General features: G+C 53.6%; 2 protein-coding genes across 3 annotated transcripts; one reads left to right on the plus strand and one right to left on the minus strand.

Annotated features, from left to right (window-relative positions):
* Nucleotides 1–327: 327 nt before the first annotated feature.
* Mrpl54 (mitochondrial ribosomal protein L54) lies at nucleotides 328–4,053 on the minus strand. The gene is made up of 3 exons (XM_004865860.4): nucleotides 3,845–4,053; nucleotides 1,353–1,518; nucleotides 328–852 (listed from the first exon to the last, which is right to left on the minus strand). Exons 1-3 carry the CDS (start codon nucleotides 3,960–3,962, stop codon nucleotides 720–722), a joined length of 417 nt encoding a protein of 138 aa, XP_004865917.1. The 5' UTR covers nucleotides 3,963–4,053; the 3' UTR covers nucleotides 328–719.
* An 82-nt stretch (nucleotides 4,054–4,135) lies between these two features.
* Nucleotides 4,136–11,501, plus strand: Apba3 (amyloid beta precursor protein binding family A member 3). 2 transcript variants are annotated; one of them, XM_013065949.3, is made up of 10 exons: nucleotides 4,136–4,286; nucleotides 6,030–6,629; nucleotides 6,715–6,754; nucleotides 9,226–9,371; nucleotides 9,454–9,540; nucleotides 9,611–9,772; nucleotides 10,346–10,525; nucleotides 10,608–10,820; nucleotides 10,936–11,055; nucleotides 11,208–11,501. In XM_013065949.3, exons 2-10 carry the CDS (start codon nucleotides 6,063–6,065, stop codon nucleotides 11,418–11,420), a joined length of 1,728 nt encoding a protein of 575 aa, XP_012921403.2. In that variant the 5' UTR covers nucleotides 4,136–4,286; nucleotides 6,030–6,062; the 3' UTR covers nucleotides 11,421–11,501. The 2 variants fall into 2 exon arrangements, with proteins under 2 accessions (XP_012921403.2, XP_004865916.2); XM_004865859.3 differs by lacking the exon at nucleotides 4,136–4,286 and adding an exon at nucleotides 4,734–4,896.
* Nucleotides 11,502–11,555: the final 54 nt, after the last annotated feature.

An 11,555-nucleotide genomic window follows, 5' to 3' on the forward strand; every position in this document is an offset into this window, starting at 1 on the left:
GTCCTGAGGCTGCCCCTGCCCCAGAGTGCCACCCACTAGGGGACAAAAGGCCCCGGGGTGGACAGCTACAGATCTGAGTCCTCAAGCACCCGGACCCAGCAGTGCCTGCAGCTGTTACCGGCTTCCCCCAGTGGGGGTCAGGTCTGAATCCCCTGCCACCAACACCAGCTTGGCTTGGCTCACCTCTCCTGTGAGGGTGGAGTCAGGGCCTGTGGACCAGGTTAGGAGATCCCAGGAGGTAGCCAGGCCTGGGAGGAGGCTGGGACCCCCAGTCAGGGGGGGCCAGCTCCCCACTGTGTCTCCACATCACACTATGCCAAGGTGTGCTAGGGCTGCCGAGGGAGGTCATTTTATTTCTTTTTCTTTTCTATTGTGGTGCTGAGAAGGAACCCAGGGCCTTCACACTGAGCTAAATCCTCAGCCCTTTTATTTTTGACACAGGGTCTCACTAAATTGCTGGGTTGCCCAGGCTCGGCTCAAACTCACGCTCCTCCTGTTTTAGTATATGTGCTGCCAAAGCAAGTGCCGTACTCCTTCCGCCAGAGCCTTGGGGACCGTGCCCAGCCTGGAATGGTCCTTACAGACCCGGGGCTGGTCCAGCCTCACTGTGGGGCCACACACGCCCAGGCTGGGGCCTCCTGAGATTCTTGTCAAAGTCTGTTTTCTCCCTGTAAAGAGTCTTGGGCGGGGAGGGGACATGCTGTGCCCCTCCTGGTCCACTAGAACTTCCTGTTCCGGTTCAGCCGGTTTTCTCGTAAGATGTTCTGTTTCCGCAGCAGCCGCCAGTACTCTCGGGTATCAGGGTCCAGCTCCTCCAGCTTCTTGGGGGGGCCCACATTCATCTGGAACAGCCTGATGGGAGGAGGGAGGGGGTCAGGGCTGTGTAGCTCCTGAGGCAGAAGTGGTGACAGGGCTTCTCCACTGCTCCTCTAATGCACCAGGCTCAGTTCTGCCCCAGGGCCTTTGCACAAGCTGGGCCCACTCAGGTCCTGGGCTCATGCATCACCTCCCCGGGGAAGCCCTCTCAAAGCCTCAGACCTGATCAGCCGGCCTGTCACCCTCCTACTGCCTTTCTGAGAAGTGTGTCACCACTGCATCTGCCTCATCCCCAAATAGATCCACAGAGGGGGGATATTTGCCTGTTTTGTTCCCCTCTAGACCCCTGGGACCTAGAAGAGGACCTGACATATATCTAGGGCTCAGTAAATGTTTGACAAAGAGAAAAAGAGAGCTTGACTTCTGGGGATTCCCATGTGTTCTAGTCTCATCCTCTGGTGGGTCCACAGCACCCAGCACCCCATGGACAGCCAGGCTGGGTGTGACTTGCAGAGGAGGGGACCATGGGCACTCACCACTCTGGGTACTCAGCGTCCGGCTTCAGGACCACATCCTGGCCCTCCTTGTAGATGTTGACGCCCATGGCGTGTGTGGTGAGCCGCACAGGGTCTGTACACACATCCGGGTCCTTCAGGGCCTCGCCGACCACACCACCTTTGCTGCCCTTCAATCCCTTCAGGACTGCGGGGAGGAGGGCAGGAGTCCTTTCAGCCTGGCTCCACCCTAGGAAGCCCAACTTCCCTTCCTGACCCTCTCTGGGTGGCCTTGGCCTTACTGTCCTCTACAAAGTGACTGTGTGGGAAAAGACCCAGCATCAAATAATGCTCTGAAGTGACTCATTCCCTTTTTTTTTCCCCATTAAGTTTACTGGTACATTTTAGGTAGACAATACAGTGACATTCATCATTGGGATCTTGTACCATTACATGAGTCTCTTGGTTCTTATTTTTTTTCCCCTTCCCTTGCCCTCCCTTCACCCCCTCCACCCTTCCCAATATGCAAAGACCTTGTTTCCATTTTTTTTTCCTCTTCTCATATTTTTTCCTTTCTCTTTTTTCCCTTCCCCTACCCCTCCCAATTCCCCTGCTCTTTTAGACCTTTTCTTCCTGTTACACAGTATCAGTTATACATTTTTTCAATTACAATATCAAGATCTAGGAGACATTACCACAGATTTTACAGAATTTAAAAGGATATAGAAAGCATATTACAAAAATCTTTTTTGAAATAAATTTGACAACTTCTAAGAAGTACCTTGGAAGACAAATTAATGAAACTAACTCTGGAGGACATATAAAGTTTGAATAGCACCTATTAAAGAAAGTATATTCCTAGCTTGAAAACCTACCTATATGACAACAGCAGGCTCATAAACATTTTAACTGATAGATTATATCAAACAATTAAAGCAGAAAAAAGAAGGAACACTTCTCCCCTCATTTTAGGAACTCAACATTGTGCTAATCCCAAAACTGGATAAAGATAATAGAAGAAAAAAGTATGAACATAGATAGAAATTTGTTTATCAAAACAAACTATTGGAAGTCAGATCTGGCAGGATGTAGAAAGTGGTTTTGTTATAGGGATGGCAGTGTTGGTTCAGCATTGGAAGATCCACCCCCAAAAGTCATCACTTTAACAGAGGAAAGGAAAAAGCCATATGATCCTGTCACTAGTTGGAGAAAAATATTGGACTAAATTCTACAGCTGGTAGTTCTTGCCTACCCTGAATTCATAAATATTTTCCCTTATAATTTCTTCTTAAAGTTTTATACTTGTAGGCTTTCTTATTTAGGTTTATAGATTCCTTCAAGTTATTTTCATGTATGGAAAAAAAGGGTTGAGGTTAATTTTTTATATACGGATACCAGGTGTTCTAGTGCCATTTGCTGAAAACACTGTCTCTTCCTCAGCTCTTGAATTGAGTTTATATTCTATAAAATGCTAATGTTAAATAATCTTTCAAAACTCAGTGGACCATATATGTGTGGTTCTATTTCTAGATTCTGTTTTATTCAAATGATCTGTAAGTCTTTCCTTACACCAACACTGCCTTGATTACTGTAGCTTTAGAAGAAGTCTTAAAATTAGGTACTAAACGTATTCCCTTTTAAATTTTATTTTTAAAATTTTTGTTTTCAGACAGTCTCACTATATTTTCCAGGCTACCCTTGAAGCTGGATGGATCCTCCTGCCTCAGCCTCACAAAGTGATGGGCTAGGATTACAGGGATTCGCCACCATGCCCCGCTTTCAATTCTATTTTAATTCTTTTTGTTGATCTCATAGAAAAAGTCTCCCTCTCTTGGCTTCAGGTGTTTTTAACGTTTGACTATTTCCTCCTTCCAACAAAGGCGATCAGATGAGCTGTATCCAGCTAAAAAATTAATAAAGTTTAACACTTTGGCTGTGTGTGGTGGCGCATGCCTATAATCCCAGCACTCGAAGGCTGAGGCAGGAGTATCCCTGTGAGTTCGAGGGTAGTATGGACTACATAGTGAGTTGAAGGCCTGCCTGAATTACAGAGTGAGACCCTTTCTCAAAAAACCAAAGCAAGGGCCGGGGATTTAGCTCAGTGGTTCCGCAGCCTGCCTCGCAACCGCAAGGTCCCAAGTTCGATCCCCGGTACCAAAAAAAAAAAAAAAAAAAACCAAAGCAAACCAAAACAAACTTGAATGGACCTCTGTCTTTCTCCAATTCCTGGATCACACAATGATTTGGACGCAAGAACAGTATTGGAACCTAAATTCACCACTCGCCTCACCCTTACAAACCCCACCAACTCGCGCCTGCGCAGTGAAACGTCTTTGCTCCACATAACGGGAGCACACTGCCAAGGGCCTCGCGGGTTCATTCTGGGGCTTGCGCCCTGACTCTCCCCAAGGTTTCTCCGAGACAGGCGCCTGCGCAGTGGTTCTAAACTCCCACTTCCTCAACCAGCGCCTGCGCACTATCAATCTCACGTGTATCCACCTTCCCCATTCTTGCTCCCTCTTAACGCAGCTCACCTGGCTTCTTGGCATAATACCGAACCAAGAGTCTTCCAGGGTAGGTGGGGTCTGGGAGCTCCCGGGGCCCCCAGGCGGCCCACGTACGGGTAACCACAAAGAGGCGCCAGGCCGCCATGACGTATGCCGACTGTTCGCACGCGCACGTTTCCCGGAGAGAGACGTCTGCAGCCCGGGGAGGAGGGGAATGCTTTGGGAGTTGTAGGCTCCCGGGGACTTCTGGGAAGTGTAGTTCTCCCAGGGATTATATTTGATTTCATTAAACTTTTGTGGTTGTTTTGTTTGTTTGGTTTTTTTGAGACAGGGATAGTTCAGGCTGGTTTTGAACTCACTATGTAGTCCAACTGGCCTCGAACTCGCGGCAGTCCTGCCTCAGCCTCCCAAGTGCTGTGATTATAGTTGTGCACCACCATGCCCGGCTTCATGAACTTTTGTATATGTGGTAAGTTCCTGTAGGATGTCTCCTGTATGATATTTAAAGGATATTTCACTGACTTCTTGCCCTTCTTCAGTTACTAATTTGCTTAAAATATTACACATTAGCTGGGTGTCCCAAAGTTCCAAAGAGCACACTTTACACTCTTTTTTAATATTTCCCAGCCCCATTTCTTCCTTTGTGCCATCACAGCAATAAGAAGCAGGCAGCGATTAGTGATCCCCCCTTTTTTTTTTTGGTACTAGGGATTGAACTGGGGTCCTTGTGTTTATGAGGCAGGTGTCAGAACCACTGAGCTAAATCCCCTGCCCTATTAATGACCCCATTTTGCAGTATTGGGGCCCCCTGCGGGGATAAATGACAGGATTTGAACACATGTCTCCAATACCCGCAGCAGCCCTAGCGCTCTCGTTTGGTGAGACAGGCTGGGAGGACTACATTTCCCAGCAGGTTCCGCGAGTCTGCGCATGCCCAGAGTCAGGGCGCCTTGCTGACTACTAAACCGATGGGGTAGTCAGCTGCGCTTGCTGACAGAACCGTCCGGAAATGCCAGGACTGGGCCGGGGACTCAGGGTCCTTGGGACCGCGCAGGGTGGAAGCTACCTCGGTTTAGGAAGTGAGTATGGAAGCGGGGACACTAGGGCCAGCGCTGTAGGTCTGGGGTCCGAGTCTGGTCGTTCTTGGGGTGATGTGGGAAGTTTCAAGACTGGGGTCCGCCTTTCTTTTTGGTTGGAGATACTGGGGTTTAAACTCAGCGCTTCGCACTAAGCTCCATCCACAGCTCTTTTTTTTTTAATTTTCAGACTAGGCCTCGCTAAGTCGCTAAGTTGCCCAGGCTGGGCTTGAACTTGCGATTCCCCTGCCTCAGTCTCCCAGAGTTCTGGGATGACAGGCGTGCATCACCGCGCTCCACTGGGCCCCAGCTTGTGATGTCTTAGACTTTGGTGCTAATTCTGAGCTCCAGATCTGAAGTCTTATTATTATTATTATTATTTTTTTTTTTTGGTACCGGGGATCGAACTCAGGACCTTGTGCTTGCGAGGCAGGCGGCGGAACCACTGAGCTAAATTCCCGGCCCCTGAAGTCTTGATTTGGGTGTCTTGGGTATCAGGTTCAGGGTCACCAAACTAGGAGTAGTTGAGTCTGGGGTTCTGGGACCTGCGTCCGAGTCTGCAAGAACTGTGTGCCCAGCCTGGGTTCCACGTTTTAGGGCAGGAGGACTTGGAGGAACCAAGGCTGGAGTGAACAAAGTCCATCTATGGGCAGGAGTTGAGAGTGACAAGGGACACCCTGGGCCTTACAGCGACTGCCCCCATTCTGTGCCTCAGTGTGCTCATCTGTAAAATAGAGACCTAACCCAAGCATGGGTGTGCATGCCTGTGATACCAGCACTCTGAGAGGCTGAGGCAGGAGGATTCCAAGTTGGAGCTCAGCCTGGGCATCTTAGCAGCTTAGTGAGACCCTGTCTCAAAATCACCACGGGCTGGGGATTTAGCTCAGTGGCACCTCGCCTGCCTTGCAAGCTCAAGGTTCTAAGTTCAATCCCCAGTACCCGCCCCCCCCAGTCAACACACACATACACAAAGAGCTGAGAATGGAGCTCAGTGTGAGGGCCTTGGGTTCTATCCCCAGGCCTGGAAAAAAAGGAATGTGGGGACCTAACTTCCCTGCAGGGCACAGTGGGGATTAAACATGCCTGTGGGAACAGCAGCAGCTGGGAAGCCTCCAGTTCCGGTCTCTGTCTTTCAGCCCTGAGATGACAGCCCGAGCCTGGGTCCAGGCATGGAATTCCTGACAGCACCCCAGTCCCCCTCAGGGCCTCGAGCCATAGGGTTGGAGACTCTTGATCCCCCTGGCGACCCGACCGCTGACAGCCCATGGGACCCAGTGCCCGGAGGCCCCAGCAGCCTGAGTCAGATGGAACTCGAAGGATCAAGTGTCCAGGACTTGGTGCAACAGTTCGAGGCTCTGCCGGGGGACCTGGCGAGCCTGTCCCCAGATGACACCCCCTGCCAGCTGCACATGGCTATGGGGCATGGCCTGGCACCCCAGGAGGTGGTCGCTGCCCATAGGCCGCTGTCGGCTGAGGCCAGCCAGGACGACCTGCTGAGCCTGCTGCGGTGTGAGGAGTGCCCCCCTCCCGAGCCCTGTCCCCACCAGTCTCTGGAGCCGGCGCCTCACCTGCTGCAGCCCCCCGGGGACCCCGATGTGGAGCCTGCACCCCCCAATTGGGCAGAGCAAGGCTTTGCTGAGCAGGGGGATAGCAGGAGCTCTAGCAGCTCCCCCGAGCCGTGGCCAGAGACTGCATCTCTGGTGACACCTGAAAGGCCATCGCTGGCTGGTGCCCAGGTAGCGCCTGCCTCCTCCATGGGTCCTCTGCAGCCTGGAGCCCAGCAAGGGGACTCAGGCCAGCCCCTCTTCTGTCTTCTTCCAGAACCCTGAGGCCCTAGCTTCGTGCCCTGCCCTCCAGGAAGGTGAGTGTCCCTCCCACCCTGGCCCTGGGACTCGGGTCCAGACTCCCTGAAACAGTGCCCAAGACCCGCACCAAATGTGCCAACAAGGGTGAAGTTCTAGAGAGGCTGAGGGTGGTTTTAGGGTGAGTCCTGATGACCTAGAAGAGACGCTCCAGAGAATGTTCCAGAGTGAGACATGAGTCAGGCGTGGCCCTTGACAGCACTTGGTTCTAGAACATCAGTCAGCAAAAGGTTATCTGTAGGTCAGGTCCAGCCCTTGCCGGTCCTAGCAGGCCTCAGGAGCTGAGAGTGGCTTTTGTATTTTTACATAGTTGAAAAAAAAGGAGCTGGATATGGTGGCCTACACCTGACATCCCAGCTACTCAGGACGCTGAGGCAGGAGGATCCCAAGTTCAAAGTCAGCCTGGACAACTTAGCAAGACCTTGTCTCAAGATAGAAAGTAAAAAGGGCTAGGGGTGTAGCTCAGTGGTGAGTACTTGCCCTGGTTCTATCCCTCATTCCAAAAAGAAAAAAGGAAAGTAGCATTTCTTGGCAGATAAAAATGGTGTGTAATTCAGATTTCCATGTCTGTCAATAAAGTTTTATCGAGACACAGCCCATTTGTATCTGTGTTGCCTGGCTGCTTTGGTGTGATAAAGACAGCTGGGTACAGTCATGTGCCACATAATGACATGTCAGTCAATGACAGACCGCATGTGTGATGTGCTGTGAGGTCTGTGGCATAATGATATTGTGGCAGTCAGTGTAGGGCCGGTCTGTGAGCTCCAGTTACTCAGACCTGCCCATGATTAGGGCATGGAGCATCTGGTCCACGAAAATGAAAATATCAACCATCTGAGCCTTTCTAGAAAAGGCTGCTTGTTTGTCCCCTAAAGACACAGGAAGAACCAACTCTAGCCATCTGGAATGTTCTGGAATTGTCCTCCATATTACTTTAGGTTAAGTCAGTAGCAAGTTCTAAGGTGGTGATGGAAGAGGGGCTGTTGGGCCATGTGGCACTGAGAAGGTCTAGAATTACGGATGGAGCTGTGACTCACCTAGGGAGCTCCAGAGTTTGGTGTGTTGCTTGTGGTTCTAGATGTTTTTAGGTTTTGGTTTTGGTTTTTTGAGACAGGATCTCGCTATGTAGTCCAGGCTGGCCTCGAACCTGTGACAATCCTCCTGTCATAGCCTCCTGTAAGCGCTGGGATTATGGGTGTGTGCCACCACTCCTGGTAACTTGTAGTCCTGGATTAAAGGGACTTGGGCTGATGAGAATGTTCTGGAGTGTTGTACACACTTGCCTGGTTCTAGTCAGACTGGAGAATTCTAGAATGTGGAGCAAGCAGAGTTTATCTGCTGTTCTAGAAACCAGAACCCTGGGCAGAACTGTCCAGTTCTGGTGTAATCAGAAAGTTCTTCAGCAGAACCAGACAGTAGAAATAGAATGTGAGCCATATGAGTGATACTGAATTTTCTAGATGGCCATATAAAAAGCACTTTAAAGGCTGGGTGTGGTGGTACGTGCCTGTAATCTCAGCTCTCAGAAGGCTGAGACAGGAGGATTGCTACAAATTTGAAGCCAGCCTGGGGTACATAGTGAGTTCAAGGCCAGCCTGAACTGCATAACAAGACCCTGTTTCAAAATAAAGAAAAAAAACACTTTAAAAACACTGAAATTGCCAGGCATGGTGTCACACACCTGTAATCCCAGCATTCTGGGAGGCTGAGGCAGGAGGATCAGCAAGTTGGAGCCCAGCCTGGAAAACTTAGTGAATTAGCAAAAATACTATGGCTCAAAGTAAAAAATAAAGAGAGCTGGGGATTTGGCTCAGTGGTTCTGCCGCCTGCTTTGCAAGCACAAGGTCCTGAGTTTGAACCCCAGTACCAAAAAAAAGAGCTGCAGGTGTAGCTCAGTGTGAAGGCCCTGGGTTCCGTCCCCAGCACTGAAAAAAAAAAAAAAAAAGAAGAAAGCAGAACTTTCAGACTTGTAGAGGGAAGGTGTTTCTGGCGCACTGTTGGTTTCTGGATGACCTGGCCGGATTGTGTGGTTTGAAGCCACACAAGTCAGTCAGTTCCAGAATCCAGGATTGGAGCCATGTGGGGTTCCGGGCGCTCAGGGAGTTTTTGGCCCTGAAATTGGCAGTGGTCTCCTTCCACAGCCACAGACTGGAGTCACCTGTTGCCCTGGGCTGACTGGAGCAGGGTCTAGATGAGCAGATGCGGCTGGGTCTGGACTGGGGTTGACTCTAGTTCTAGAACATTGCTGGTTTTAGAATCCGCAGTGAGGTTGTCTGGTTCCAGCCTTATTGAAGAGTTCTAGAAACCAGTCTGCCCAGGTTGTGGGTCTGGACCTCAGAGGGTCCCAGCCCGGGTCACACTGACCGGGCCAGGCTGACTGAGGGCTCTGGACTCCTGGGGGCTGTGTGGCAGGGCCCTGGGTAGGCAGGCCTGGGGATGCCCTGAAGGCTGAACTGCCCATCGCCCTCAGTACCTGGGCCCTGTGACCATGAGGACCTCCTGGACGGCGTCATATTTGGGGCCAAGTACTTGGGCTCCACCCAGCTGCTGTCTGAGCGGAACCCGCCCCCCAGCACGCGCATGGCCCAGGCCCAGGAGGCGATGGCCCGTGTCAAGGTGAGGCTGAGGGAGTGGAAGGAGGGGCGCAGGACTGCGGGTGGTGGGCTCCGGGGCTCCACCTCCTCCTCCTGCCCCGCAGGCCCCTGATGGGGAGACCCAGCCCATGACAGGGGTGGACCTCTTCGTGTCCACCAGGAGGATCAAGGTGCTGACGGCTGACTCCCAGGTAGGACCGGGCCGGCCTGGGGCTTCAGGGGCTTGGCCGGGGAAGGCCCCGCTCACCGCCCTCTCCCCAGGAGGCCATGATGGACCACGCCTTGCAGACCATCTCCTACATCGCCGACATCGGCCCTGTGCTGGTGCTCATGGCCCGGCGACGGCTGGCCCGGAAGCCTGGAGCCCAGGACCACAACTGCCGCCTGTACAAGATGTTGTGTCACGTCTTCCACTCAGAAGATGTGAGCTCCTGGGTCCCAACCAGGCTGTGACTGTCACCCCCAGCTGCCTCCCCGCCTCCCCAATCTTTCCTGCTCTTGAGCTCAGGCTGTGGGGCTGAAGAAGTTACATAGCTATGGCTTACTGGTGCCCTAAGCCTCATAGCCAAGATACAGCCACTCCAAATCTCTGCAGCCAGGGCCAAGAGAAAGGAATGTTCTCCCTGGCAGGACTAGGAAGGCTTCTAGGTGGAGAGGACATTGGAGTTTGGGCTTTGTAGGATGAATAGGAGTTTGTTACAAGGCCCTCCCAGTGAACACCCAGTCTTGCCTACCACAGGAACAGCCCCAGTTTAATGGTAGATAAGTTCATGCTGTGGTTATCCTGCAAACTCTCCTATAGCCTTTGCCAACTGATACCTCCCCTCTGTCCTTGCCATATATTTCCTCCGTTACAGCCCCTCCCCCAGGTCCCCCAAACCCCCAGGGCAGGAGGCTGTGTCCTGAGGACCTTGTCCCAGGAGGGCCCAGCTCTGAGGACACAGGGCCCTGAAGGAGGCAGGTAGGATGCTTTCCGGACACACCACCTCCCCACAGGCCCAGGTCATTGCCCAGGCCATTGGCCAGGCCTTCGCCGTGGCCTACAGCCTCTTCCTGCGTGACAGCGGCATTGAGCCCAGTCAGGTGGGCACCCGGCCAGGCCAGGGGGCCGCCAGCGCCAGCCACCTGCACAACAGCGACCTGGCCCACTTCTCCGACAGTGAGAACTGCAGGGAGGTGAGGCGCAGCCCCGCCCGCCCTGCCTGGCCTCCCACACCGCCCGTTCGCGGTCTCCCAGCAGCTCCCCTCTCTGTCCCAGGTGCGCATCGAGAAGCGCCGTGGCGAGGGCCTGGGCGTGGCGCTGGTGGAGTCGGGCTGGGGTTCGCTGCTGCCCACGGCCGTCATCGCCAACCTGCTGCACGGGGGCCCGGCCGAGCGCTCTGGCGCGCTCAGCATCGGTGACCGCGTCACGGCCGTCAACGGGGCCAGCCTAGTGGGGCTGCCGCTGGCCGCATGCCAGGCTGCCGTGCGTGTGAGTCCCGGATCTGGGCTCCAGCTCTCCTGCAACGAGTGGGGAAACTGAGGCCCCCAGGGAGGCTGCAGCCTGCCAAGGTGGGCAAGCGAGGCCAACGTCTCCTGTCCCGCAGGAGGTGAAGCCACAGACGTCGGTGACACTCAGCATCGTGCACTGCCCACCGGTCACCACGGCCATCATCCGCCGACTGCACTCACGGGAGCAGCTGGGATTTTGCGTGGAAGATGGCATCGTGAGGGGCGGGGCGGGGCAGTGGGTGTGGCCTGGCGTGGGGGGGCTGAGGTGGGCGGGACCAGGGCGGGCTGGGTGTGGTAGAGCAGGGGGCGGGTGGGGCGGGGCTGTCAGTCTCAGCCTGCCCTCCTGAGAATCCCACTTGACCCCCAGATCTGCAATCTTCTCCGGGGTGGCATCGCTGAGCGCGGGGGCGTCCGCGTGGGCCACCGCATCATCGAGATCAACGGGCAGAGCGTGGTGGCCACGCCGCACGCCCGCATCATCGAGCTGCTCACCGAGGCCCATGATGAGGTGCATATCAAGACCATGCCAGCCGCCACCTACCGCCTGCTCACCGGCCAGGAGCAGCCCGTGTACCTGTGAGCCCGCGCGCTTCATCACAGTGCCTCATCCCTGCCCACCGCTCTCCCATGTAAAGGATTAAAAGCTTATTTGGCCACCACAGTTTCAGATCCGATCCCCTGGCCCAGACCTTTGACCCTGGCCCTTCCTGGAAGC

The sequence above is a fragment of the Heterocephalus glaber genome, unplaced genomic scaffold (genome assembly GCF_053883595.1).
Source record: "Heterocephalus glaber isolate CG9 unplaced genomic scaffold, H.glaber_assembly_v1.0 deba00001760, whole genome shotgun sequence".
NCBI lineage: Eukaryota > Metazoa > Chordata > Mammalia > Rodentia > Bathyergidae > Heterocephalus > Heterocephalus glaber.

Bases quoted from the DNA above. Each gene is read 5' to 3' on its own strand.
- Mrpl54 (XM_004865860.4), bottom strand. From the start codon at position 3,962: ATGGCGGCCTGGCGCCTCTTTGTGGTTACCCGTACGTGGGCCGCCTGG. The intron at 1,519-3,844 runs GTGAGCTGCGTT...TCCTCCCCGCAG, and splicing joins GTATTATGCCAAGAAGCCAG to TCCTGAAGGGATTGAAGGGC. The intron at 853-1,352 runs GTGAGTGCCCAT...TCCTCCCATCAG, and splicing joins GACGCTGAGTACCCAGAGTG to GCTGTTCCAGATGAATGTGG.
- Apba3 (XM_013065949.3), top strand. From the start codon at position 6,063: ATGGAATTCCTGACAGCACCCCAGTCCCCCTCAGGGCCTCGAGCCATA. The intron at 9,541-9,610 runs GTAGGACCGGGC...CCCTCTCCCCAG, and splicing joins TGCTGACGGCTGACTCCCAG to GAGGCCATGATGGACCACGC. The intron at 9,773-10,345 runs GTGAGCTCCTGG...ACCTCCCCACAG, and splicing joins ACGTCTTCCACTCAGAAGAT to GCCCAGGTCATTGCCCAGGC.